Source organism: Brassica napus, chromosome C7 (genome assembly GCF_020379485.1).
Source record: "Brassica napus cultivar Da-Ae chromosome C7, Da-Ae, whole genome shotgun sequence".
NCBI lineage: Eukaryota > Viridiplantae > Streptophyta > Magnoliopsida > Brassicales > Brassicaceae > Brassica > Brassica napus.
Genome location: NC_063450.1, coordinates 10,132,303 through 10,159,466, shown reverse-complemented (window position 1 = coordinate 10,159,466; position 27,164 = coordinate 10,132,303). Strand labels below are relative to the sequence as shown.

General features: G+C 30.8%; 4 protein-coding genes across 4 annotated transcripts; 1 reads left to right on the top strand and 3 right to left on the bottom strand.

The window, feature by feature from the left end:
* Positions 1–858: 858 nt before the first annotated feature.
* On the bottom strand, positions 859–2,228 carry LOC125590285 (uncharacterized transmembrane protein DDB_G0289901-like). The gene is made up of 2 exons (XM_048763729.1): positions 1,542–2,228; positions 859–1,445 (listed from the first exon to the last, which is right to left on the bottom strand). Exons 1-2 carry the CDS (start codon positions 2,134–2,136, stop codon positions 1,192–1,194), a joined length of 849 nt encoding a protein of 282 aa, XP_048619686.1. The 5' UTR covers positions 2,137–2,228; the 3' UTR covers positions 859–1,191.
* A 176-nt stretch (positions 2,229–2,404) lies between these two features.
* LOC125590284 (jacalin-related lectin 34-like) lies at positions 2,405–4,318 on the bottom strand. Its single transcript, XM_048763728.1, has 2 exons — positions 3,742–4,318; positions 2,405–3,412 (listed from the first exon to the last, which is right to left on the bottom strand). The coding sequence occupies exons 1-2, from the start codon at positions 4,265–4,267 to the stop codon at positions 3,162–3,164; spliced, it is 777 nt and encodes a 258-aa protein (XP_048619685.1). The 5' UTR covers positions 4,268–4,318; the 3' UTR covers positions 2,405–3,161.
* Positions 4,319–12,853: 8,535 nt separating this feature from the next.
* LOC125590283 (peptidyl-prolyl cis-trans isomerase CYP40-like) lies at positions 12,854–15,266 on the bottom strand. The gene is made up of 9 exons (XM_048763727.1): positions 14,954–15,266; positions 14,368–14,868; positions 14,182–14,269; positions 14,035–14,087; positions 13,671–13,775; positions 13,491–13,566; positions 13,330–13,367; positions 13,170–13,245; positions 12,854–13,069 (listed from the first exon to the last, which is right to left on the bottom strand). Exons 1-8 carry the CDS (start codon positions 15,122–15,124, stop codon positions 13,192–13,194), a joined length of 1,086 nt encoding a protein of 361 aa, XP_048619684.1. The 5' UTR covers positions 15,125–15,266; the 3' UTR covers positions 12,854–13,069; positions 13,170–13,191.
* Positions 15,267–24,064: 8,798 nt separating this feature from the next.
* Positions 24,065–24,534, top strand: LOC125590401. Its single transcript, XM_048763963.1, has 2 exons — positions 24,065–24,143; positions 24,239–24,534. The coding sequence occupies exons 1-2, from the start codon at positions 24,065–24,067 to the stop codon at positions 24,532–24,534; spliced, it is 375 nt and encodes a 124-aa protein (XP_048619920.1).
* Positions 24,535–27,164: the final 2,630 nt, after the last annotated feature.

Sequence of the window (27,164 nt, the reverse complement as noted above, 5' to 3'; positions counted from 1 at the left end):
GTGAAAAAGTCCGACGAAATTCCGACGAAACCTGTTCGTCACATTGTCGGAATTCCGTCGGAATGTTTCGAGAATATTGCCAAAGGAAGCCTCGAGAAACTATGAGTTTCTGAATGTCTTTTGATTGGTCGGGGTTAGAGTCCGTCGGTATTTTCCGTCGGAATTTGGCCGGAATTTTCGACGGATTTCTGACAGAATTTAGAGAAATAAGAATTTGTGGTTTCAAAACAACAGTCTAATGATCACATAGAAATCTTTGATAGTATGTAAATGATTTATAAGAGGTTTAACTAAAATAATTACTTGTTTCACTCGATATTATACAAAATCAAAATCTACTCTTATATTACCGTAATATGTTTGTATAAGTATATAAGTGTTATTGGAGAATGTTACGAATACGTTGATATGTATACGTAAATAATTTTTTTATATGAAAAACTTTAACGGTGTGAACTAATTTCATATTATAAATTTATATATGTGTTATTTGGATGTTTTAAGTATCAAATTATACATTTATAATAACTTTGCAAATCTAAAATCTGTTTCGTCGTGGAAAATTCCGACGAAAGTCAAAAACCCGTCGGATTTCCGTCGGAATATTTTGATGGAATTCCGACGAACTTCAAATCCCTATCGAAACCCCAAAATTATAATATTCTGTCAGAATTTTATCGGATATTTCTGACGACCTGACTTTCGTCGGTATTTCGTCGGAATTTTCCGACGAAATACCGACGAACATGAAATTATATGTTTCGTCGGTATCTCGTCGGAATGTCGTCAAAGAAAACCGACGAAAATATTGTCTGTCGGAATGTCCGTCAGAATGTTGTGTGTTTTCTTGTAGTGATATAGTTAATTTGATATATGATTTAAATTTTTGAGAACATAAATAATAATTTATCATATTGACTTCTGGTCCGGTTGTGTTTCGAGTTCATCGGATATCGTTAAAAGCCCAGGTTTAGCCACTTTGGTTGAAGTTGTTTATTTCACTACGTGTGTTATTCTTAATAATGTCTCTCACATATTGAAAATTTACCTCAATGAAGTTAAGAAACGAATCTCCATCAATCTCATATCCAAACAGAAAAAAACAAATTAAATTAAAAATCCCCAAAAACAAGAAAAGATTCTAACGTAGAAACAACAAACCTAACTCATATATAAAGAGGCTAAAGATCTTTAGTCAGAATGGTGCGGAACAGGGAAGAGGGTGAACTTCATGTTGTGGTTGGTGCAATAATCACCATCATGCTCGCCCGAGGCAAAGAAGTAAGGCTTATTTTGTCTAAGTGCAAACTTGAAGCTTTTTTCTGATCTTTTATGCGTCAAACCAATCTTCTTTGCATTCTTTAGGTCGCAGTTCATATAACTCCATGGATCTTGGAACAAATACACATTGTTCCTTCGCTTGGCCGATTTATCGTACTTGAAAGCTGCACCATGTCAAAAGATGATTCATTAACACCAATTCAATGATTTACCATAGAAAATAAGGTATAGTAAAATAAGATATAGTATGAGTTACTTACCAAGAACATCGTTGACGTAGAAAGGAGCATTCTTGAAAGCCCATTCTTTGTAATCCAAACCTTTTTTCCATCCATCAGATCCTCCCACTACGATGTTCCTTGGCGCTTCACTGTCCGAACCGGAGCTCGAACAGCTGGGTGCTTCACTGTCCGTTCCTGAACTGTTTGGCGCTTCACTGTCCGAATTATGGTTGGAATCCCAACTCCAGCTCCAGCCTGACCTAGGGTTCCAGCTCCAGCTCCATCTTGAACCATCAGGAATGGTACCTGAACCTGAGCCCGAGCTGCTTGACCCATCTGATCCCCAGCCCCATCCCCAACCAGATCCATCAGAGTTTGAACCAGAACCTGAGCCAGAGTTGTCTGAGCCGTCTCCCCAGCTCCAGCCCCAGCCAGGACTCGAGCCCCAACTCCGACTTGAATCGTCAGAGTTTGAACCAGGACCTGAGCTAGAGCTGCTTGAGCCATCAGATCCCCAGCCCCAACCCGACCCGTTGCTCCAACTCCAGCTCCACGCCTCTGCACCTGATGAAGAGAGACATGCAAACGCCAAGACCAGTAGGATCAGCTTCTTTTGTGAACCAGAGAGAGACATCGTTTTTTCCTTCTTCTGACGTTGCTTTGATATGCGTAACAATTGTTTAGTGAGCTTCTAATGATGTTGTTTAGGTTATGAGAAACGTATTTATAGACTAAATAAACCGTATTGATTTCTGTGACAAAAAAAAAAAAAACCCTATTGATTTTGGGAAAAAAGAATATTTGATTCATAACAGTTTTTAGTTTTTAGATTTTATCAATTATAAATGTTTTTTGGATTAGTTTTGTTTTCATTGGAGTGTAATCTTTTCATACCCAAAACTTATCTAACGTTTTTTCAAAAAAAAAAAAACTTATCTAACGACAATAAATTAGGTTTTGAGATTATGATATATTGGAAAAAAGTTTCATTATATATCCTAGAAAACAAAAAGAAACTATTTTGCGTCACCCAATTCTCAACTCCAACGAATGAAACATTATTCATTATTGAATCGGATCGTAACACAAACAACATAAAACAAGGATTGAAGGTTTCAGACCTTTCTGTCCAAAGAAAGTTGGCGACCACCAAGTTTAGACCTGATGGTCCGATGAAACAATAAAAGCCACCAATATAGCTATCTATACTTTTATTCTTCTCTTCCCTTCCTTTTCCAAACGCTCCTTTTTCAATTTTCACTGATCCCGCTCCTTAGTCACGTGATCTTCTCTACCAGTTCAACTTCAAGCAACTAAGATACTTATAAGAAGCTAGAAACTTTATCAACGCTTTGAGTTTACAGTAGAATCTCTCATATTCAATTCTTTAACGCATTATCTGGTTCGCTCAATCTTTGGTCATTTTTGAATAAAAGTACTAAATCTTGACATTAACTTTTACCATGAAAATATGGTAGCATACATAAACAAGGGTGATCTCATAAATAAAAAAAGACAAAGCAAAACCACAAACAAATCTCAACAAAATGTGGATAATGGTAAATTGGTAATATGTTTTATTGACGACACACAACAACAAATTGAAAACCTAATGTTTGATACTTTTGACGTCGGAGTTAGCTTTTAGTACCAAACAAATTACCAACGGGGGAGGATAGGCATGACGGTAAACTTCATGGTGCCATTGCTGCAGTGAGCACCGTCATGCTCGCCGCACGATATGTAGTAAGGCTTCATTTTTGTAAGAACAAGCTCAAAGCCATTCCCAGCACCTTGCTTCGGTGATGCTATCATCTTTCCTTTCTTAACATCGCACTTTTCGTAACTCAATGGGTTAGAAAACAAATAAACGCTGTGCGTGAACGGTGCTGGTGGGTTGTATTTGAACACTGCAATCGGATAATTATATCATAACATTATCGTCAAACTTATTGATATTATTAAGTCAGCAATATGATGATAGCTATGAATTTGACAACAAACAATGTGAACTAATATGATACAAACTAGACCGTGCTATATGTAATTTAATATACTTTTGACTGATGTCTTTTTCATCAAATATGTACTGCTGGGCATATAGTATCCATAAGGGTATTAATCAGCTTTTATATGCTACTACTATAAAAATATATATATATATATATATATATATATATCGTTTAACAATTTGTGAGATTCTGTAGAAAAGAAAAAAGTAAAAAACATAATTACTCACCAAGTATGTCATTGAGAAAGAAGGGGGCAGTCTTAGAAGCCCAGTCGGAGTAATTGAAACCATATGTCCACTCTTTGTCTCCACCGACTATGATCTTTCTAGGTGCATTGTAGGTTGCGTTATAACCTTTTGAGTGACCTCCCCAGCCCCAGCCAGAACCGGAGCCGTCAGATCCCGAGTTGTTTGTGTTTTTAGGACCCCAGCCCCAACCCCATCCCGACCACGGGCTTGAACCTGAACCACTTGAATGGTTGGAGCCCATACCCCAACCCCAACTCCATCCTGACCCGGGGCTTGACCTTGAACCACTTGAATAGTTGGTGCCCGCACCCCAAATCCATCCCGAGCCGTTCCGGCTAGAGCCCCAACCCCAGCCTGAGCCAGGGCTTGAACCTGAACTGCTTGAATAGTTTGAGCCTCCACCCCAACCCCATCCAAATCCCCTATTGGCCTCAGCAAATGTGGAAAATATGGAGGCCACGGTCACAAAGACTAAAACAAGGTTTAGAAAAGGAGAATGTGCCATCGCTTTTTCTTTTGAATGGTTACTTATTTGATAAATGATTGTGATGCTTCCTTTGGGGTTTAAAATTAGACTATTTATAGGAAAGAGATTGTGCCAAACTGCCAGAAATGTGAGATGTTTGGTGGTGTTATTCAATAATGAATTTAAATTTAATTATACTTATTTTATAAGAGTCAGTGTTATTTGATACCTGATTGTAACTTCTATATTAAAATTTAATGTGATTTGGTTATTACATCTAGAATATCTCAATTAAAAGATTTTGAAATCTAGGGTTATTGGTTTTTAGATTTACACTCTCTTAATTAAAAGAAAGATTTGAATACAACAACTAAAATCTGGTGTTATTCATGTTTAATAGATTTTTCAATCATTTGATTTGAAAATTGTTAGAATGAATTTGAATCTTTTTTCATGAGTAAATTATATTAATAGAAAATCCAACCTTTTACCCTAAGATATTCAAATCATATATTATTAATAATAAATCAACAAACACTATTATTAAAAGTTTATAAAAATTCAAATTTAAAGATTAGAGAGTTTTTCATAGAATTTGAAAAACAGACAGATGGATTTGTTAATCATGTGTTACTGAGTTTAATTCTCTAGTGTAAAAATAAAATGACACTATGTTGAATTTATAAATATAATGATGCAGATTTAAGAAATTGGATTCAAATGAATAATGAATCAATCTGAAATGACCAAAACATTTAAAATCTGATATGTTTTAAATCTAATTGAGTTGACTTCAATTTATACAATCAATTTAGTCACACTTATTTAAAAATATTATTCTACAATATAAATATAAATAATAATAATAATAATAATAATAATAATAATAATAATAATAATAATAATAATAATAATAATAATAATAATAATAATGGACTAACAGTATTATTCTACAATATAAATAAATAATAATGGACTAACATTCATTATTTTTAGCACGCCAATATATTACATTCGTTCACAATGAGTAAAAAGTAAAATGCGGCCGTAAATGTTTGAATTGTGGCTATAACAAAATATAATTTTAAAAGTGAATGGTAGCGAGAAACCAAACAAATGAGACGACTGATTCAAAACATGTGAAGATTCACAAGGAAACATGCATTGGACTAGGACACTTGTTTAGTGGAACGACGTTGACCCTTCTTCACTTTAATTGCTACTTGAACTAATTAACGTTGACGAATCCATAAGTCACATATAATCTTTTTTGTTAATCTTCTATTCATCATAAATCGCCTTTATAATTACGTTTGAGTGACGATAAGATGATTTAACATAGAGCTCAATGATTTTTTTTGAAAATTCACATTTCTTCGATTTATAGTTTTTTCGTTCATTTTTTTTGAAAAAGTAGTTTTTTTTTTACGTTTAGTTTTTTCGTTCATAAATGATGCAAGACTAGTTTAGACCGTGGACTTTTTGCAGGCACGAGTAGGCTTTTACTGATTTGCCAAGATTAACTTGTTTTGATTCTTATGTTTCTCTTGGATAAATGTAACTCTTTTTAGAATTACGATAAGGGGGTCGCTTATGACATCTTCTCGTTAGTATAAGTTGTTTTCATTCATTATAGGAAGTTAGCATTGTAAATGTTTCTCTTGAACTCTTTCATCAATAAATTTGAAAATTCATTTAAAAAAAACCTTTGTAGGATCATGTCAAATATGAGTTATCAGTTAAATGTACATGAGTAATGTTTTATTTCAGGAAATAGATTCACTTATGCTCTTGTGGCGAAAGCGACGTTGGTTCCGAACAATGGTGGGTTATGCTCTTGCCCATAAGGTACTTAACAAAGATCCGCATCACCATATGAAAAAGTACATGCAATTCTCGTTAGCACATACAAATCATACAAAAGTTCCCACATATCCTAATGAATCTTATCCAACAAGAATGTTTAAATATTTAATTAGTTAAATAATGTTTAGAATTAATGTTGAAAATACTTATGAATTATTTGATAAGGATCTTATCCTCTTTGATAAAGAGAAAATAAATAAAAAGAAAAATTTAATTTTAATATAATAAAAGGAAAATCTGTTATTGCACGCATAATTGTTTTTGTTAATATTAGTTTTCAAAAATTCTAACATTCTTCGACACAGGTAAATTATTAGAGATTGTTCATGTATTAAAATTAGCAAACAAAAAAAATTTCCTAAGTACTCCTAGCAGAGCTTTCAAATGATGCACATGTTCGGTCAAACTCTTGTTATAAATAAGGATGTCACCAAAGTAAACAGCTACAAAGTGTCTTATGATAGATCTCAAAACATGGTTGTCAAAAGTGTCTGAGCTTTGGACCACAAGGGTTATGCTCTTACCAGTAAGGTACTTAACAAAGATTTGCATCACCATCTAAAAAGTACATGCAATTCTCGTTAGCACACATAAATCAAACAGAAGTTCCAACAGATCCTAATGAATCTTATCCAACAAGAAAATCTCTAATTTAAGGGCAGAAAACAAGCAATAGATGGTTCTGAAGATTGAAGAAACAATATACCATTAGAGAAGAGTTCAGAAAAGTTTTGCACAACTGTATGGGTTTGCGTCTGTAAGATTAAAAAAAAAGATGATTTACAACGAGGGGTAGTCTTCTTATATAGTGGCTTAGCCTCAGAGCATCCTTATCAACATTTAATAAAATATAAATATTAGTTGAATAATTTTTTGAATTACTTGTTGAAGAAACTTGTGAATTATTTGATAAAAATGTTCTTATCCTCTTTGATCAAGAAAAAATAAATAAAAGAAAAATTTTAATTTTAATATAATAAAAGGTAATCAGTTATTGAGCCCATAAAATCTTTTAATAATAAGAGTAGTAAAATTCTTGTTTTGGCAATATTTAGTCTTCAAAAATTCTAGCATTCCACCCAGGTAAATACTCCCTCCGTTCTTTAAAGTTACATATTCTAGAGAAAAAATGTGTTTCAAAAAGATCTATTTTTTATATTTCCTATGCATATTTTATTAACTAATTGCAAACTTCAAAAAACTTAATTGCTCTAGTTGAATTTTTATTGGCTTAAAATTATGGAAAAAAGATAAACACAAAAAAATATGTAAATTTAATGTGTTTTATTCAAACGTGTGAAAAATCTAGAATATGTAACTTTAAGGAATAGAGAGAGTATTAGAGTCTGTTCGCTCATTAAAGTTAGCAAACAAAAACTCTTTCCTAAGTTCTTACTTCCAGCTTCGTTTGAAAGTAATTCACATATTAGTCAAGCTCGTGCTATAAATTAAGATGTCACCAAAGTAAACAACTACAACGTGTCTTATAATAGATCTTAAGACATGGTTGTTAATGGTGCCTGAGCTTTGTACCACAAGGGTTATGCTCTTCCATGTAAGGTACTCAATAAAGATCTCCATCACCATCTAAAAATGTACATGCAATTCTAGTTCGCACACACAAATCATATAAAAATTCCCACAGATCCTAATGAATCTTATCCAACAAAAAATCTCTAATTAAGGGCAGAAAATAAGCAACAGATAGTTCTGAGGATTGAAGAAAACACACCTTCTGAGAAGAGTTCAAAAAAGTTTTGCATAACTATTTGGGTTTGCGTCTATAAGATAAAAAGAGATGATTTACAACAAGGGGATATTCTTCTTTATAGTGGCTTAGCCTTAGAGCATCCTTATTAACAGTCAATAAATATATAAATATTAGTTAAATAATTTTTAGAATTATTGTTGAAAAACTTTTGAATTATTTGATAAAGATGTTCTAAACTTCTAATCCTCTATACTGTCTTTGCTTTTAAACCTTGTTACTTACTTACGTAATCAGCCAACCAAAAATGACCTCTCTCCTTCGTTTTTGTAACTAGGCCATCAACACTACAATCACCGTTAACATTATTGTCTTTGACTTTGCCTTTAAAATCAGGATTCATCATTTGCGAAAGCTCACATACTCCATGATTTTCCTTTACAATACAATCATCTTTACTTGAGCCATAAAGCTCCATATTCAGATCAAATTTGTTGTTTCGATTCCAACTATACCCGCAAACGACACAAAAGTAAATGGACGAATTCTTCTTCATATATCCAATAAAACTGCTAACTTATCGATCATTGGCAAGTTATTGATCAGAGAACTTGGAAAATAACTCAACTTAGCACTAACAATTTTCTGGTCCATTATGAAATCGTCCAAAACCATCATCTTCAATTACTCTAACGTAGTATTTAATTCCAAGGTGAGTAATTTGCCTCATTTTTCCTTATCAACAATGAACATCGACTCGTTATTCACATCATGTATCCAAGCACCACATTTTACATAGATATGAACCATTTGATTTGATGAAAAAAGAGATATGGAAGAAGGAAAAGGAAGAAGATCGTTGAATCAAAAAATTGAATTCATGATTTAATGTAAATCAACATCAAGAACAAGATAAGTTTGAATAAAATTAGTTAAGATTGATCTCTAGACTTTTTCAGGTTTAAAAACATAGAATATACGAAAAATACATAATACATATTCTAGAAAAGATAGAACATAGTGAAAATGTTGAAATTTAAACTCTATTATGTTTAAAGTATTCATACATGTAAGAACTTGATGTTTTATCTATGATATATATTCTGTAAAACACATAACACAAATTAACGTTTTTTAGATTTTTCTACAATGAAGTAAGAAACTTATACAATGGGGATGATTGGTTGAACTGTAGACGTGGGAATGTAGCTGTAGGATTTAGGCTGTAGTTTTTATTGTTGTAGCTTTATATTTCTTTACTGTAAAAAAATACTACAGTTCCTAAAGCATTTTAAGAGTTGCTTTAATAAAAAAAATAGTAATACATGAATACAAAAAAAAAGGTGGTAGATGTTGTAGCAAGACTTTAACTTTAAAATTAAAGGTACATCGTGATTGGTTAGGATTAGTACTTTAAAAATAAATAAATCTGAAGTCTTAAGTTAAAGCTCAATCAATCATCACCAATATATTGTATTTATAAATAACAAAAACCTTTAGTTAGAATTAAGTAGGGGTGTCAATTTGGGCTGGTCCGTTCCGGCCCGCCTCAACCCCGCCAAGTCCGTAAATATTTTAGCCCGGCCCAGAAATATTTTGGGCCTAGAATTCAAAGCCCGGCCCGGCCCTTATAGGGCTATAGGGGTTTTTGGATTTTTTTGGACTTTTTGAAAAATAATTTGTCATTGTCGCTTCCATCGTTTTAATACATGTGAATTTTCATTAGAAAAAATAGTTTCATTTTTTTTAAATATAAAATGAGTTTAAACTTTTCTTTTTTATCAAAAATATTTTACTTTTTCGTATGCTTTAAAAACATATTATAAACAAACCAAATTTAATAAAATTTAAATAATCAAATATAAATTAAAACTTAACATATAAGAAAACAAAATTTATGATAAACATGGTTAAACATTTCATACTTTGCATATTGAAAAAAACACATGTTGTACATGAAATAAGAAGGTACATTTGCCAAATTTAAAATGTGACACTTGTAATGATCAAACAATAAAATCCTTAACAACTTTTATATTTATTTTATTAATGTTTGGATAAAAATATCAAAATAATATGTCAACACTAATATATCGTTTGGATTGCAATAACGATAATATTTAAACTAAAGTATAAAATTTTGGGTTTTCGGACCGGCCCTAGCCCAAACGGACTTAGGCCCAAAATACTCAAAGCCCAAATGAGCTTAGCTCGAAAGACCCAATTTTTTTGGGCTTATAAAACTAAGCCCAAACCAGATAATTTTTAGGATTCGGTGGGCTCGGGCTGCGGGCTTCGGGCTTCGGTCTTAATTGACATGTCTAGAATTAAGACAGATGTATTATATATTTGGATAAATCATATAGAACATATAAGATATTCGAAGTTAGAACGTCTGGTTTATCCTTGTAAAAAGGTTAATATACATTCTAACAAATTTAGGTCAACATATCCACATTGTTTTTGGATTTATATATTAAAAGATGTAAACTATATATATATAAATGTATATAATTTTAAAAAATTATTTTAGATATTACGAGATAAATTATGTTCAAAATTGACAAATTAATACAAATGTATAAATGCACATATACATTTTTATCATTGTCTATTTTGCAAATTTCCTTTTAAGGCGCTTCATAGAAGACTAACAATTAAATGTATTATTCGAGACCTAAGCGTTATAAAATTATTGATTTATTATTTATATATTTTACATTATATATTTTAATTCTTTGATAATAATAATAAAATTATTTTTATGAATTATAAATAAATAAATATATATATATATATATATATAACTAAACTAGACAAATTTGTAGATTAACTAATTAAACAAATTTTGAGAGATTTAAAATGGTTTAGACCAACTTAAATTAATCTAAATCGATTTTAACTAATTTGAAATGCTTAAATTGAATTTTAAGAAAATCGTTTAAGCCATTGCCACTTTACCACAAAGTCAAACGCTTAGGCGCCGGTATTTTTAAAATATTGTCTAGAACCATCTAGATTACCAAGAACTACATGGATAGCCAAAAATATGAAATACAATTTTGATCTAAAATATCGGCAATAAATAAATTAATAACCAAATATCTATAAATACAACTTATAAATGTGTTGAAAATATGCAAAAGTATCTAAACTGAATCATATAAAATTAGAACTATTCAGATATTTTTATCAAGAAAAAACTGAATTATTTAATATTTTAATCCAAAATATCTTAACTACCATGTTTACCCAAATTACTTGATATTTTATTCAAAATTCCGGAAAAGCAAACAAAACTAGAACCACATTGAACCCAATTTTAAGATATTATGTTCTTTTATTACCCGTACCAAATCAAAGACTACTTGCGGAAAAACGGCTTATTCATGCCCGCACTATGAAGCCAGTGAAAATACATACCCAAACAATATTAACGTGCCAAAACATTCATAAACTAAATAAGAATTTGAATTGCATACCAAAACTCATAATAAATAGCTAAAACATGCTTCGTAACTGACACGTGTCAGTCCATTTTAAAATGTATTGATTTATTTTTTTAAATTATTATCTTTTAGTCTTTGTCATTTTATTTGTTTGTAAAGTGCCACAAATAATTAAAATCATCAAATTGGCCTTATTTATAATTTCAAAATTGGAAATAAATTTTAATATATGATGATATACAAAATAGAAATATTTTTTATCAAATAAAATAAATTTAATAATATAAATATATTATTATTATTTCATATTGAAATATTTGATATAAAAAATTTAAATAAATAGAAAACAACATAAAAATAGTATCATAATTTAAAGCCTAATTTAATCTCACTAGTTCTTAAAGTTTATAAAATATTTTTTTTATTTTCTTAGGTTATTTTAGTTGCAAATCTTATTATGTGTTTGCGTGATATATATAATATAAATAAAATTAAAATTTTGTAATTTTGTTTGTAGTTATGAAAACCAATGTTAATTACGCTAGGCATAATGTGTGTGCTTGACCCTAACCTAGCGCCGAATCAATTATTTGGTAATTATACGAGAATTAATCGGGAAATAGTTTTGTAAACTTTTTGTGTATTATTAATATTACATACTAGTTTTGTAGCAAAATAAAAATAATGTAATATGGTCTAGTGGTTTTGTGCGATATTTGTTTTCTTGAGATGATGCGTTCGAAACTATTTTTGGTTAACTAGCCATTCTTTTCTTTTTATTAAGTAAGCGTAATATTATTAAAGATCTCTACTATAAAATCAAATTTCTAAAGAGTATTTTTAGTTATGTTGATTAAAATTTGAATGACTATATTTGTAAAGAAAATTTTATATAAATATATACTGAGTGGTATTTCTTGTAAATATTACATATGAGTAAGATTATTTATAATTAATTCTCATGTTTTAATAAGGTAGATAACATACTTTGATAACTAAATTAATTAATATATTGTATATGATAACTATCTAAATTTCTGATAAATAATTAAATTTATTATTTAAATTTAATAAAATCTGGTAAAAAAATAAAATTGTACTTTTCAAATTAAAATTATAAATACGATAAATTTGATTATTTAAGTTATTTAAGGCATATTAACAAAAAAATAGAATTATAGGGATTAAACTACAAAAAATTAAAAAAAGATAGTCTAAATCATCCTATAACCGGCTATATGCATGTTTTAGCTATTTATTATGAGTTTATGTATGCAATTCAAATTCTTATTTAGTTTAAGAATGTTTTGGCACATTAATATTGTTTGGGTATGTATTTTCCCTAGCTTCATAGTGCGGACATGAATAAACCGATTTCCGGATTACTTGGACAGATATATACCTAATTTTCTCTGGTTCTTAGATGGATCCTAAATACACCTACATGAACTACCAAATACCCGAAACAATCAATTCGAACCAAATACCCAGCTACCCAAGCCTAGTTCTATGTTTCATGCAACAACAATTAAACACGATTATTTCTGTATTTGCTAACACATAAGCAAAGAGAGAAAAATTGGGGAAGGAAGCAAAAACAAGAGCGACAGCAATAACTCAAAATTCCATAAATAGTCATCGCATAGTCTGTCTTGGGTAAGAGATTATGCATATCTTTGCTGGAAATGCAGAAGTAAACATTGTTTACCAAAATGAGGGAACCAGAAACAGCGCCCAAAGTCTATTGAATATTTCTTTCTTTTATATGCTCTTTTCACCCTTTTCTTTGTTAGTCTCTTCTCCACTATCCAACCAAACCTACAAAGACAGCAAAATAGAAGCTTAAACATCATATCATTTCCACCAAGATAACATTTTCTGGTAACTTGACAGTTAAAACTGAATAAGATAGACTTACCCCTAAAATGTATCAGACCATTCTATCCAAACATTTTGCGGTACTGCTTTTTCTCTTTATTGTCTCTAATGGCAATCTGCACAGGTGTACACATATATCAACTTAATTAAGTCACTCCAAAACAATGAAACATCATTGGATTGTTTGTAGGCGTAATTACCTTTTTCATTACAGCAGCATATTCTTTCTTGAGACCAGCTGAAAATCAACATCAGGTATCAAGCTAGTTAGAATCTTCCGCAATAATAGATTTAGGCGTCTAATCTACTCATACATCAATAACCACACACACCAAAAAAAGACTCTTGGTAAACGACTTACCATCGTTAGGTTCGAATTGAAGAGCTTTCTCCAGGCTTTCAGCAGCAGCATCGATGTTATTGAGAGCCATGTAGGCCTAATATCACCACCAAGCACAGTCATACTCATATCAAGAGAAATCTCCAACACATGTTACACTTATACATAGGCATAGATTATAGAATACACTTTTTTAAGTACCTGGCCCTGTCGAAACAATGCTTTGACATTGTTATCTTCATCACGCATAGCAAACTCAGTGTCCAACAATGCTCCCTTTGCATCTCCGAATTTCAGTTTGCAGGCCTGCCACAGAAGCCAGCAACGATACAAATAGATGAGACCAGTGCAATAGAATCAGCTATAGAGGGAATCAAAAGCAATTCAAGCTTTATAAATGTATTGAAATCTATACGAGAATGAAGATGAAGAGTTTGTGTTGTAAACAACCAACAAACATATTCTCTTACGCCTCGGACGGTACTTAAACACACAAATACATAGTTTACATGGATTTCACTCACAGCAAAAGATTAAACAAGGAAGGTGAAAAGCATGGACTTACAGCACTGTTAGTGAAGATCTGCGACTTTGTCTTACGCAAGGCAGTGCTGGTCTCTGCAAGATCACAAGTAGATTAATTAAGTGAGAGACACACAGTAGCAATATCCCGTGAGATGCAGAAGTATATAGAGAGAAAATGATGAACAACCTTGGTCAATGCCATCTTTCTCCCAGCAAATATCCAGATAACGCAAAGCCTTGCGGTACTTTCTAAGAGCCATCTTGTAGTCTTGTTTCTAAAGAGTAGATTGAGTTCATAAAACAGGATTCAAGGAAAGTAGACAGACATATTATATCCAATTATAAGAAAAGAAAGGTTGAGAGGAAAGCAAACCTTAAAGTGGTCGTTACCACTAGCCTTGACAGAGTCAACAGTCTCCATCCACCAAGACAACTCAAGAGGGCTTGCATTAAGATCAACAGGCCAGTCAGGGAACACATCACCGTCGTTGAAGAAGTTACAGATGCCATCATCTTGGCCCTCGGGAATCACCCCACAGTCATGAATCACGACATCCAGAGAAGGACAAGCGTTTTCCTCGGTTGAAACATGCTCAATGGAACGAACCACTCCCATCCCTTTGGTAACCCTTCCAAAGACAACATGTTTCCCATCAAGGTGAGAAGTGCGAGTGGTGGTGATGAAAAACTGAGAGCCGTTAGTGTTGGGGCCAGAGTTAGCCATAGAGAGCATCCCTTTCCTCTCATGTTTGAGGTCAAAGTTCTCATCTTGAAACTTTAACCCGTAGATAGATTCACCACCAGTGCCATCATAAGCTGATATGTCCCCTCCTTGAATCATAAACCCCTTGATAACACGGTGGAACCGATTCCCCTGAAAGAATAGGATATTACAAATAAATCATAAAAGGAAACACCTTTCTACTTTTGACATTCAGCTACGAACAGCTCTTTCTGACCTTGTAGTGGAGAGGGACGCCGGTGTTGGGGCCGATGCCTTTCTCGCCGGTGCAAAGCGATCGGAAATTCTCGGCGGTTTTGGGGACGACGTCGTCGTAGAGCTCGATGATGATTCTGCCTTCGAGCTCCCCTCCAATGCTAATGTCCATGAAACACTTTGACTTGCCCATCGCTCGATTCACTCTGAAAGCAACTGAAAATGCACGCTCCTGTTGCTGTGTCTTTAAAGAAGAGAGAGGAGAGCAGACTTCGTTGGAAATCAAAACGACAGAAGAGCGAGACGCATGAGTGACCAAAAACCCTAGGACCCACTTTCTTCCTCTCCAACTTTTATTTTATTTTATTTTAAATTATTTTTATTAATAGATCCATTCATATACCATAAGTCCATAATAATGGATAGTAGGTGATTGCCAACTAGACAATTTTTATTTTCTTTCTTTTTTCTATTTGGGTTTTCTCAGTTTCTTCTTCGGGACCATTGCTTTTTATTTATCTTTAAAACAATTTGAATTTTCAAAACTCTACTAAATCCAAGCAAAACATCTTATACGATTTGGTTCAGTTTTTGAGACCTTTCATTTTTTTTCTAAATTTTAAAGAAAAACATACAAGTATTTTTATTGAATCAAGTATAATCAGATAAATTTGATCACAATCAAATAGATTTGGTTTAAACCAGATATATCTGGTTAGTTCAATTACTCGGTTCAGAGAAATTATTAAAAACATCGGTCTGCTTTGTAATTGTATCCACAGTAATGCGTGTTTGCAATGACCCAAAACTTTAATATAAATACAAATTTCTACTTTAAATTCAATCAAATAAAAAAGTACTTAAAAATATAGTAAGAATACACTTATCTTTTTATGACTAAACAAAGGGGCTCTACATTTTTACAGTTATAATCTTGAGAAGTCTTTTCGAGATAGTGAGAAATCTACTCATGTATTATTGTTACAATTATTTTATTAAATTTTGTAAAATATTTTGATGAAAAATAAACCTAAATCATGTAGATATAAACAATTCTAAATTATGTGAATTTAAATTTAATAAAATCAATGTTTCATACAAATTAAGATGAGCGAATATAATTGTAAGTCCTGATTGTGCATTTGTTTAGGATTTGATAACAAATGTTCAAATAATGTTGATAGTTTTAGGGTTAGATTTTAGAGTTTTAAATATTTTTTGAAATTATAATTTGACATGAAAGTGCGTAGTTTTGAATATATTAAACATTTTATAAAATCAAATGATAAGAGTAAAGTCAAGGAAGTCTTGGATGGAGACATTAGCATAAAATCACATGAATCCGGTGGAAAAGCAAACAAGAAGTTGGAATACAAGAAGATCAAGTGCGATCCTCACGGGATGTTGATTGCGATCCTCACGGGATGTTGATAGTACCTCACAGCTGTTCCGATGGTATATTAGAGTATGAGGTGAACTGCAAGGGTACGTCAAAGCCATTCTCGAAAGTTCGAGCTACTCTCACCTCAGAGATGAAAGAGAAAGGGGTGGAAGCTGTGAAGGGTTTTATGATCAATTTTCTGAAACACAAAATGTTTGATAGTGGAACTTGTTTTGGAGCAAGTTCTCATGCTCACCTGAACTAATCATGAACTCTAAAGGTCAAACTAATGATTTAAAACAAGCGCTTGGTGGGAGACAACTCACTGGTAAGTATTTATTTACCTCTATTATTAGGATTTATATCTTTTTCTCACCGTCTTTAGAGTTCTTTTCACACCGAGACGGTGTGAAGTAAGTCTGAGGGAGGACACTAACGCCACTCTCTTTTGATGTTTTTGATTCGTTTCTTTTTCAATTATTATTTTTATTTATTTTGTTTTATTGAGTCAAACTCTTTTTGGGGACTGCCTTTCTTAGAATTACCCGTCTAACCAATGCTAAAGTGACTATTCTTTCAGCCATTGACTGCAGATTTTACTACATGAAAACGCCCAAGTGGTCTGAAAAGAATGCGAGTATGGTTTCCCTCTCCCTTCCCTTAAAAATGATAAAAATGATAAAGGTCAAAAATAAGTGAATTGGAAACTTAGTGGTGAATCCCATTAGTACTCGCATCTCATGGAAGTATGTGCGATAAACTCAGTCGATAGAAAAAATAAAATGATACCCTACAAAATAGGGAGAAATCGACTGGGGAAGTGAGAAAAGAGAGAGGAAAGAAACCGGAAGTATGAAACATGAACGGGACAGACTCCATGTGTCCATTGATCGATACTCCCTCGATGATACTGCACATTTCAATTCCTAATAAGAAGTCAGTGATGGTGAGTCTGGGTCACTCCAGGCTGTGGGTTGAAAATGGTATTGTTACTAAGCTGATGGTTAAGTACATGAAAGTATCTTCTTAGGGAGCTTTGTGAACATATCAGAACTTATTCACCAATGCGTGTTTATCCTCCTGAGTTCAACGAGAGTTAGTTCATTGGATTGTTAGACATAGTAATCGAAGCCATGAGAGTGGAAAGATTATAAAACCGTGTTTTGAGTTCTAGAGCGGTGCTTAACTGATTTTCTGAAAGTGGTTTGCATTCACTATCTGATTTCCTGCGATTCCTTTATTGTCCAACGCTTTTATTAATAGTTTTGTATCTTCGATTTACTCTTCTGTGTCTCATTTAAGTTGCATCCAAAACCATCTTAGTGTCTTCTAGCTTTATCTAAACTTGAAAATTGAAAATGTGTATATGGTCTCTGTGGATTTGATCCCTAAATACAACCGCACACATCCGTGCACTTGCAGTTTGACTTTACTGGTTAAAACTTTGAGCATATGTTAACCCACATATCTGCAGAAAAAGACATGAATAAATAAAAACCTAAATAAATAGAAAAAATGGTGACTTACAGTCGGAGAAGTTATTACAGTCCGAGAAATTATGGTCGTTAACAACACCAGCGGTTACAGATCTACAAAAACCGACGGGAAAAAAGAAGCTAGACTACACTTTTAGGGTTTAACGACGGCTAAACGCCTTAGGTCAAACACTGAACTCAACAGCAAACAATAAGAACTTATATGCCGCAGAGTCAACGAAACGCGGTTTCAGATCTGAAAAAAAGGAAGCGGGTGGTTAGTTTAATACTAAAATACTCTTCGGTACAAAGGATAAACGATATTACCGGCGGTGAGAACGACAGAAATGAGAGAATCTCCGGAAATCACCTTCAAAATCGTCTCAGAGAGAAACTGCTAGGGTTCCTTGCATTTTTCAACAAAAAATGAAAAAAATTATTTATATGTCGAGTAATTATCTAATTAAGTTTAATGTACTTTGGTAAAATACTTTCTGCAGATCGTCTAGACCCAAAATATAACTCTTAACTCAAATAACTAACTTCATTGCCAAAAGACTTACATAACCTCAGGAGACTTACAAAAATTTAGAAGACTTTTCGGGGTTATATTCGTAAAAATGAATTCTGGTAATATGTTTGGTCATAAGGGGCTGGTTGTAGTTTCACTCGCATTTTGGGTTATTGTTACATTTGATTCAACTTTGAGTATGCGTTTGGTGTTAAAATCAAGTTTTGAATCATATTTGGCAAATTCCTCGAAGAAAAATAAGAACAAATTTTAAGAACCAACTTAAGATTAATTAAGATAGTTTATTATGTCTCAACATTTATAAATTACTCACTCTATTTCAAATAAATACATGTTTTAGTTTTTTCATACAGGTTAATAAAATATATTAAATTGCAGTATTAAATGCATAATTTTTTGGGATTATCTATTTCCTATAGTTTTAAACCAATAAAAATCTAGAAAATGCAATTAATTTTCTTGAAGTTTACAATAAACTATTATTACTTGACAAAAAATGCATTGAACATATAAAAATATATCGTTTTGAAACAACATTTTTCTCTAAAACATGTTTTTTTTTTTAGACTGAAGGAGTAAATAGTTGGAAAATTGCCAAAAATATCATATTCATAGTACCACTTTTCATGTTTAAATAACCACTTTTACCTTTACTTTTAATGAAGGGTAAAATACATTTATACCCTAGGGTTAACTAATCTAGACTTAGGGTTTAGAGTTGAGAGGTGTGATAAGGTTTTTGAATGTGAAATTTAGGATTCTAATACATATATAAATAATTACTTAGAATCTTTTTAAAAACATTAAAAAAATAGTTTCAAAAATAATTTTGATTTTCAAAAAGAAATTTTGAAGAAAAATCAAAATTCAAAAAAAAGAATTTTCATATTTATCATTTTCTTGGTACCGTTATTCATTTTTATCACCACTAAAGAGACATTTTCAAAAGTATATTTTTCATTAAGTGACAAAAGACTCATATACCGTTGTTCTCTCTATATATAATAAATAATTATTTAAATAAAAATAATTAAAAATTAAAAAAAATTAATGAAGAAGGTCGTAAACATGAAAATTTCTATTTTTTGAATTTTTTTTCAAAATTTCATTTTGAAAATAAAAAAATTATATTTTTGAATTATACTTTTTCAAATTCGAACGTTTTTATAATTTTTTTTTGAATTTTCTTTTTTTCAAAATTTCTTTTTGAAAAACCAAAATTATTTTGAAACTATTTTTTAAAACTTTTTTATATATTTTTAAGTATTTATTTATATATTTGTTAGAATCCTAAATTTCAAATTCCAAAAACTCTTGGGGGAATTTCACTTATACCACTTTGGTGATACTATTATTCATGTTTACCACCAACAAATAAACATTTTTCATTAAATAGTAACAGATACTTATATCCTTGTTCTTTATATATATAATAAATAAATGTTTAAATACATAAAAATCTAAAAACACAAATAATTTTTTAATTTTTTTTCGAATTATACTATTTCGAAATTCAAACCCTAAACCCTAAAACTCAACTCTAAACCCTAAACCATCAATCCTAAACTTTTTTTTTTGAAATACGAACCCTAAACCCTAAAACCTCAACTCTAAAGCTTAAACCCTAAAAAGTAAACTCTAAACACTAAACCTTCAACTCTAAACCATAAAAAGTAAACTCTAAACACTAAACCTTCAACTCTAATCCCTAAACCTTCAACTCTAAACCCTAAACCCTAAATTCAATTCTAAACCCTAAACCTTCAACACTAAACCCTAAACTATCAACACTAAACCCTAAAGCCTAAACCCTAAAAAATTAACCCTAAACCCTAAAACATCAACTCTAAACCCTAAACCTTCAGCTATAAACCCTAAATTCTTAACCCTAAACATAAACCCTAAAATCCTAGAGTTGATGTTTTAGGGTTTAGATTTGAAGTTTTAGGGTTTAGAGTTTTAGGGGTTAGGGTTTATGTTTAGGGTTTAGAGTTGATGTTTTAGGGTTTAGATTTGAAGGTTTAGGGTTTTAGGGTTTAGGGTTCAAATTTCAGAAAAAATATATGGTTTAGGGTTTATGTTTAGGGTTTATAGTTGATGTTTTAGGGTTTAGATTTGAAGGTTTAAGGTTTAGGGTTTAGGGTTTAGAGTTGATGTTTCGGGATTTAGGGTTTAGAGTTGATGTTTCGGGGTTTAGAGTTGATGTTTCGGGGTTGGGGTTTAGAGTTGATGTTTCGGGGTTATATTAGTTTACCGTAGGTTTTTTTGTCAAAGTTAATCAAGAGTGATAAATGTGTTTTACCCTTCATTAACAATTATGGTAAAAGTGGTTAGTGTAAACATGAAAGTGGTAATTTGAAAGTGGTATTTTTGGCAATTTCCCAAAATCTACTCCACCGCTCAACTCTAAACCCTAAGTCTTGATTAGTTAACCCTAGAGTTATAAATGTGTTTTACCTTTCATTAAAAATAAGAGTAAAAATGATTAGTGTAAACATGAAAAGTGGTACTATGAATGTGGTATTTTGGTAATTTGCAATAAAATAAAAAATATATATTAAAAAGTTCAAATTTGAAAATAAATAATTCGAAAACATAAAAATTATGTTTCTTTTATTTTTTAGTTTTTTATATTATTAAAAAAATTTTATTTAAATAGTTATTTATTATATATATAAAGTGAACAAGGGTATAAGTGTCTTTTGCCATTTAATCAATGACGTATTTTTGAAAATGTCTATTTAGTGGTGGTAAACATGAATAATGATACCAAAATGTGGTAAACATGAAAATCTCCCCTAATAGTTTATAAGCTATGTAAATAACAATTATGAACTTGTATAGTTGTGATTTTAATATGCATATATATATATATATAGATAACTAAAATACAAGAAAAATAAAATTTTTTAACTATACTGTAAACTATTATTAAGGCTAAACCGCGCTTCCATAAGGTTTTTATAAAAAGTATTGTTTGATAATTGTTTTATATCTATGTCGTTTGTTTTAAAGTTTATGATATATTGTTGTCTTTCGCTCTGTCTCATTTTAATTATTACAATTCACCAGCATCTATACTATTATTTGAGAAGTGAATTTGCTTATTTGTAATGTTCTCTATAATTTTAGGTAATTTGCGTATTTGTCATGTTTTTAGGGCTTAGCTAAATCATTGATTTATTATTATTTTTTAGTTGAGTCACTAATTTATAAATTAAAAAAAAAAGAATTTTAATGAATCTTATATATATATAAAAACAAATTTCATTTTTACTAATATTAAATTTATATGTTATATTAAATATTTAATTAGTTTTTCTTATTTGTCATATTTTGAAAGATTTTAGACTTTTAGCTAGGTTATTGATTTATAATTAGTTTCTAAATGACTCACTAATTATTAATTTCAATAATACTCTTAATGAATTTTATATATAATTAAAAATGAATTTTATGTTAATAATATTAAAGTTATATGTTATATTTAATATAAATAACTGATTATAAGACAATTTGAAAAGAAAATTGTGTTGCTATCTGAAAAGAATATTTTATATAAAATTAAAATTAAAAAAATAAGTTACAAAAGAATATAATTAAATATTAGTCAAGCAAAAAATATTTATAAAAATATAGTTTCTAAACTATTTCTTAGATATGAGTGTTTTAAAAAATTTAACACAATAATATGTATATATTTTGATGAAATATATTAACATATATAATAGTTTAATGTTTGATTTATCTATTTGAAAGCATAAATAATAACTTATTATGCTGGTTTTAGATTAATAAGACATAAAATAATAAGAGTTTACAAGACGATTATGTCCGCATGTGCGGACAAAAACACCTAGTTACATTTATTAGATTAACGAAAAACACAACCTTATCGTCTTATATGGTTGATCATATTAACCTACATAGAAGTTTATACTTGAATTATGTGTGTTTTTGTTTTAAGTATTTTCATTTCATATATTTTGTATTCTTTTTTTTTTTTAATCTCTGTGTGGTTTATATTGTGTTTGCTTTTTGAGATATTAGTACTATATCAGCTTTGATTTAATATAATATTTATCTATTGATTGATAATAGAAATTGAGTGTGTTTCTAATTTTGATTAGAACAATAACTTAGATTTGCGCTATATATCTTCATTTTTGCGGTTGTTATATAGTTATACTGCTTTTCTAGAAAATTTATTGATTTATTTTCTATTTATTGTTTTCACAAATTTTTTTGAAATCTTCATTTTAGATATGTATTAATTTTTGGTTGTGGTTTTTCAATAAGTATACATTAATTTTGGTTGTGGTTTTCAATAATCTTATTAATTTCCATTATCTTGAGTTTATACCATAAAAAGAACAAAAATCTATGAGATACACTGCTTTTCTTTTAATTTCATTCACCTTGGTTTGATTCAAGCAATATCGTAAATGGATTCTCTTTTCTTATGAGTTTTCTATATATTTTCAAATTTATGTATTTTTTTTTTATATTATGTATTATCATTAAATTTTTCGGTATATCTTATTGTTTTTTTCTAAATATTTTTAATCATATTAATCACTGTTTGTGGGTTTATCATTTTTCTTGTCAATTTTCAAAACTCAAGTTCAGTACTAAAATAGAAAAAAAATATATGCCAGATTCACTCCTTTTTTATTTTTTTCTTGGATTTTGATGGAATGTGGAAAATATCATAAAGGATTCTTTCCTTTTTGTTTTCATTTTCTATTTTCTTGAATTCTTAAAATTATGTACTATATTACACTATGTATTTTTACTAAATTATTAATTTTGACGAAATTTCACCAAAACAAAATTATATCTCTAGTTTTTATTGTTAATTTATTGTGTTGGTTATATATATCTTATTATCTCTGTTTTCTAATGTTATTTGATATGTTTCGATTATATATTTATCTGTGGTTGTGGTTTTATCTAATTTCTTGTTTTTTTTTAGAATTGAGCTCAGTGAACAAACAAACAAAAAAAGAATTTGTGAGGTTCACTCTTTTATTTTGTTAAGGCAGATTTGATGTATAGTTAAAATATCGTCAATTAATTTTTCTTCTTTTGTTCTTACAAAATTGATGTACTTTGAATTATATTATTATTTACTTTCAGAAATATTATTATTTGGTCGACTTAATATTATTTTGTTAATAGATTGGGGTTAAACAATAAATTAATTAATAATTCTAAAAATTATTTTTAGGTGTCAATTTTTAGATAACTTCTTTAATGATGTGGAAGCATGAGAAGAGATCATGGTATAATTTTGTTTATATAGAGGATTACTTTGATAATAGGAATTAAATTGAATTAAGAGAATTTAATTGAATTAAAAAGAATTAAATTGAATTATAATAAGTACAAGGATAAAAATTAAATTATACAACTCAAACATATCTAATCTCATATACTTAATAAGAAAATAATATCAAAATATTTCTTTAATTTAAAAATTAAAATTTATTTATTTAGATAATAATGTAACATAAATAAATTCAAACAAACATTCAATAATTTACTGATGTGTAATTACATAGCTATACTGCCATCATACCAAATATAATTCATCCTATATATAAGAAGCAACACCCACTAAAATCAAATATATAAACAACAAACAAGCAAAATATTTACATAAACAACACGAAACTGAACGTAGAAGCTTGAATATAAAAAGTCCAGCAAAGAAAAAACAACACGAAATTGCTGTATAAGGAAATGAAAACCCCAAGATCTTCATACGTTTGTGAAACGTCTCTCGTGATGGTGTTAACCATATTCTTGCTCTTCATTTTAGGTGAGTCATTAGCTTTATAAAATTCAAACATTAGGACTAATTTGGTGATGGCAATTTTTAATGTGTGATTAAAGTTTATATTTGGGTTATTACAGGACAAGCAAGTGCAGTGGGTGTTCTCAACAACATGATATGTTTTAATGGAGTACCGTACGCGTGTCCTGACAAGTGCGATATAAAGTGTAAAGAGAATGGTTTTAATGGAGGGATATGTGTAACTGGAAGTCTCAAAGTTGCGCAATGTTGTTGCGATAAAAGGCTTACGCCATCGATATTGTCTTATATGGTTAAGCCTCCCCCATCGATATTGTCTTATCCCGTTAAACCTCCTCCATCGATATTGTCTTATCCTGTTAAGCCTCCCCCATCAATATTGTCTTATCCTGTTTAAACCTCCCCCCATCATGATTAATATTGAATCATAAATGTCTGAGAAAATAATAAAAATTTATTATAATAATACGTATGATTGAATATTGGGGTTTGCAAAAAGTCAAACACAAATCTAATCCATGACTTTTTTGGAATTTTCATTTGCCCTATTCACTCCAAAAGTTCGAATTATTCACGAAAATTCTATTACTTTTTCTTTCTTTCAAAAACGAGCATTTTACTCTACCATCCTCATGTTTCTAAAGTATTTACAATATTGATACTGCCATTAATACACCAACAACCATGAACAACCAATTGAAGCTCTTAAGGCACCTAAAAATCGATTTTCACTCTTCTATCTCATTTCTTATGCACTAAAACATCTCTTTCACTTTCTCTCTTTATTCATCAAAAAAAAAACCAAGATTTTGATTCTAAACTTTTTAAGGTTCATAGAGCCATTCAAGCTCAAGATTCTTGGTCATCAACAAGTGGGTCGCTTTCGGGGGACCACCACGGGTCCTCTCTTCTCGAAAATCCATAAATCCCTTATCAGTGTATGGACATCTATCTCTCGAGCGCATAACTTATGTGTGCTTGAAGAAGCTAATCAAGTTATCTCACTAGTTGAAAGTATGAAATCAATTTTTTTATAGATATGTTCGCTAAGAAGACTTCCGTATAAGTCTTTTGGTCATAGAAGACTTATACGAAAATCTTCTAGTAATGCGGAGGTTAGTATGCAATTGACTTTATGTATGTTTTTTAGAGAAACTTCCTTGAAAGTCTACTAACTTTTTTTGTTAACAAAAAAATCTCGAAAATACTAGAGATCGGATAATCAGGTTAGTTTTGCGATTGACCGAATTGTGTCAGAAATTTAACTCTTTCTAAAATACTTACATGGAAGTCTTCCGCCGGAGACATCTAAACTGTCGGTGGAAGTCTTCTCAATGTCGGTGTAAGTCGTCTCAGGTTACTTTTGCAATTGAAAAATAAAACTTAATTTTATTTAAAAGAGTTTCATGTAAGTTTTCCAGAGTTTTACTCCGAGATTCTGGTCAAATCTTTGGTTATCACAAAAGACTTCCATGTAGGCCTTCTAGTTAAAAAAATAATTCAAGTTTTTTTTCAATTCCAAAAGTAACTTGAGACAACTTACATGGAAGTGTTCCAACTGTTAGAAGACTTACACTGAGAGATCGAAAAACTTCGTGGAAGTCTTCCGACAGGAAGACTTCCATGTAAGTCTTCTAGAAAAAGATAAATTTCTGACACAATTCGGTCAATTGCATAAAACATGTATATCCCAGAAGACTTACATGAAAGTCTTCTCTGGTATTTTCGAGATTTTTTCAAAACAAAGTAAACCAATTTTACAAAGGAAGACTTCCAAAGAAGTCTGTTGTAGAGTAGACTTCCTGTGAAAGTCTTCCTTTGTAAATTTTAGTTGCAAAAAATGACCTAAAGGGAAGACTCCCTAGACGTCTGCTGAAGACTTCCTTCGAAGCCGTCTACGTCAATGTTTAATAAACTTTCATTTATCTAAAACTATAAAGATATTTTAACATTTTCTTGTTAATTCATGTATATTAGTCAATATTGGGGCTACTGAATGAAATTGTTAACTTAAATTTTGATAATTATGAGGTTACCAACATCCATGTTTATTAAAGTTTCTAGCTAAACCGAGAAGTCTTCTTGGTTTAAGTTTTTTATATTGATGTTCTATGTTTGCTTATGGGTTTCATTGGATTTTTTTTTGCAGATGGTGCGTCAGTTACCTGCAGTTTACGAAGAATGGTTGTTGAAAGATGGCTCTTGGATTTTTTGGTTGATAATGTCAAGGAGCGACATTGTTCTTTTGAGTGAGGTTCTACACCTCCGAACTTGTTGAAATGGCTCAAGAAGATTATAACTTGGACATAAAACAGAGGATGTGGAGTTAACTTACTCATTATACCAGAAGCAATAATGCAACAAATGGCTTCAGAAATTCCTCTACACCATGTTACAAGTGATATACAAGTTATAACTTGCTCGAAATAACTAAAACGCATGAAGTACGTCTTTGTGTATCAAGCCTTGGCAACAAAGAAGCTGGAAACAAAGAAGCTGAATATGCTAATGAAGTTTCAGATGAAGGGAAGAAGATAATGAAGGGGATGATAATTGGTTGAGAGATGAAAATGATGATGGGGAGGAGGATGTTGATATGCTTGATGTTGCTGAAGCGGTTGATGATGGTGAGGATTACAGTGAGTATGAAAAAATTAAAGATGAGGATGAGGAAGAAAAAGTTGATATGTGTATGGCAGGGCATAATAGATTCACACCTGGATAACTTGTATAAACCCATCAACAGTGTAAGTCTTTGTGAAATATTTCTCTTCAGAGAGTTCATCAGCACCTTAAATGCCACTCCCCCATGGATAATTCTCAATTTTTCCTATATCCACACTAGCTTTGCAAGACTAGCCTGTGTACGCGGTGAGTACTTTCCCTTCATGAATATAGTGACGATGGCTAGGTATCCCAGCCGCATGCGATCTTCGGAGCCCTCTTCGCATCTCTCACATGTTGCTATTATATGTTCAGAAGTTGGACCCGAGTCGACCTCAACACCCTCAGCTCCTCATTAAAGAA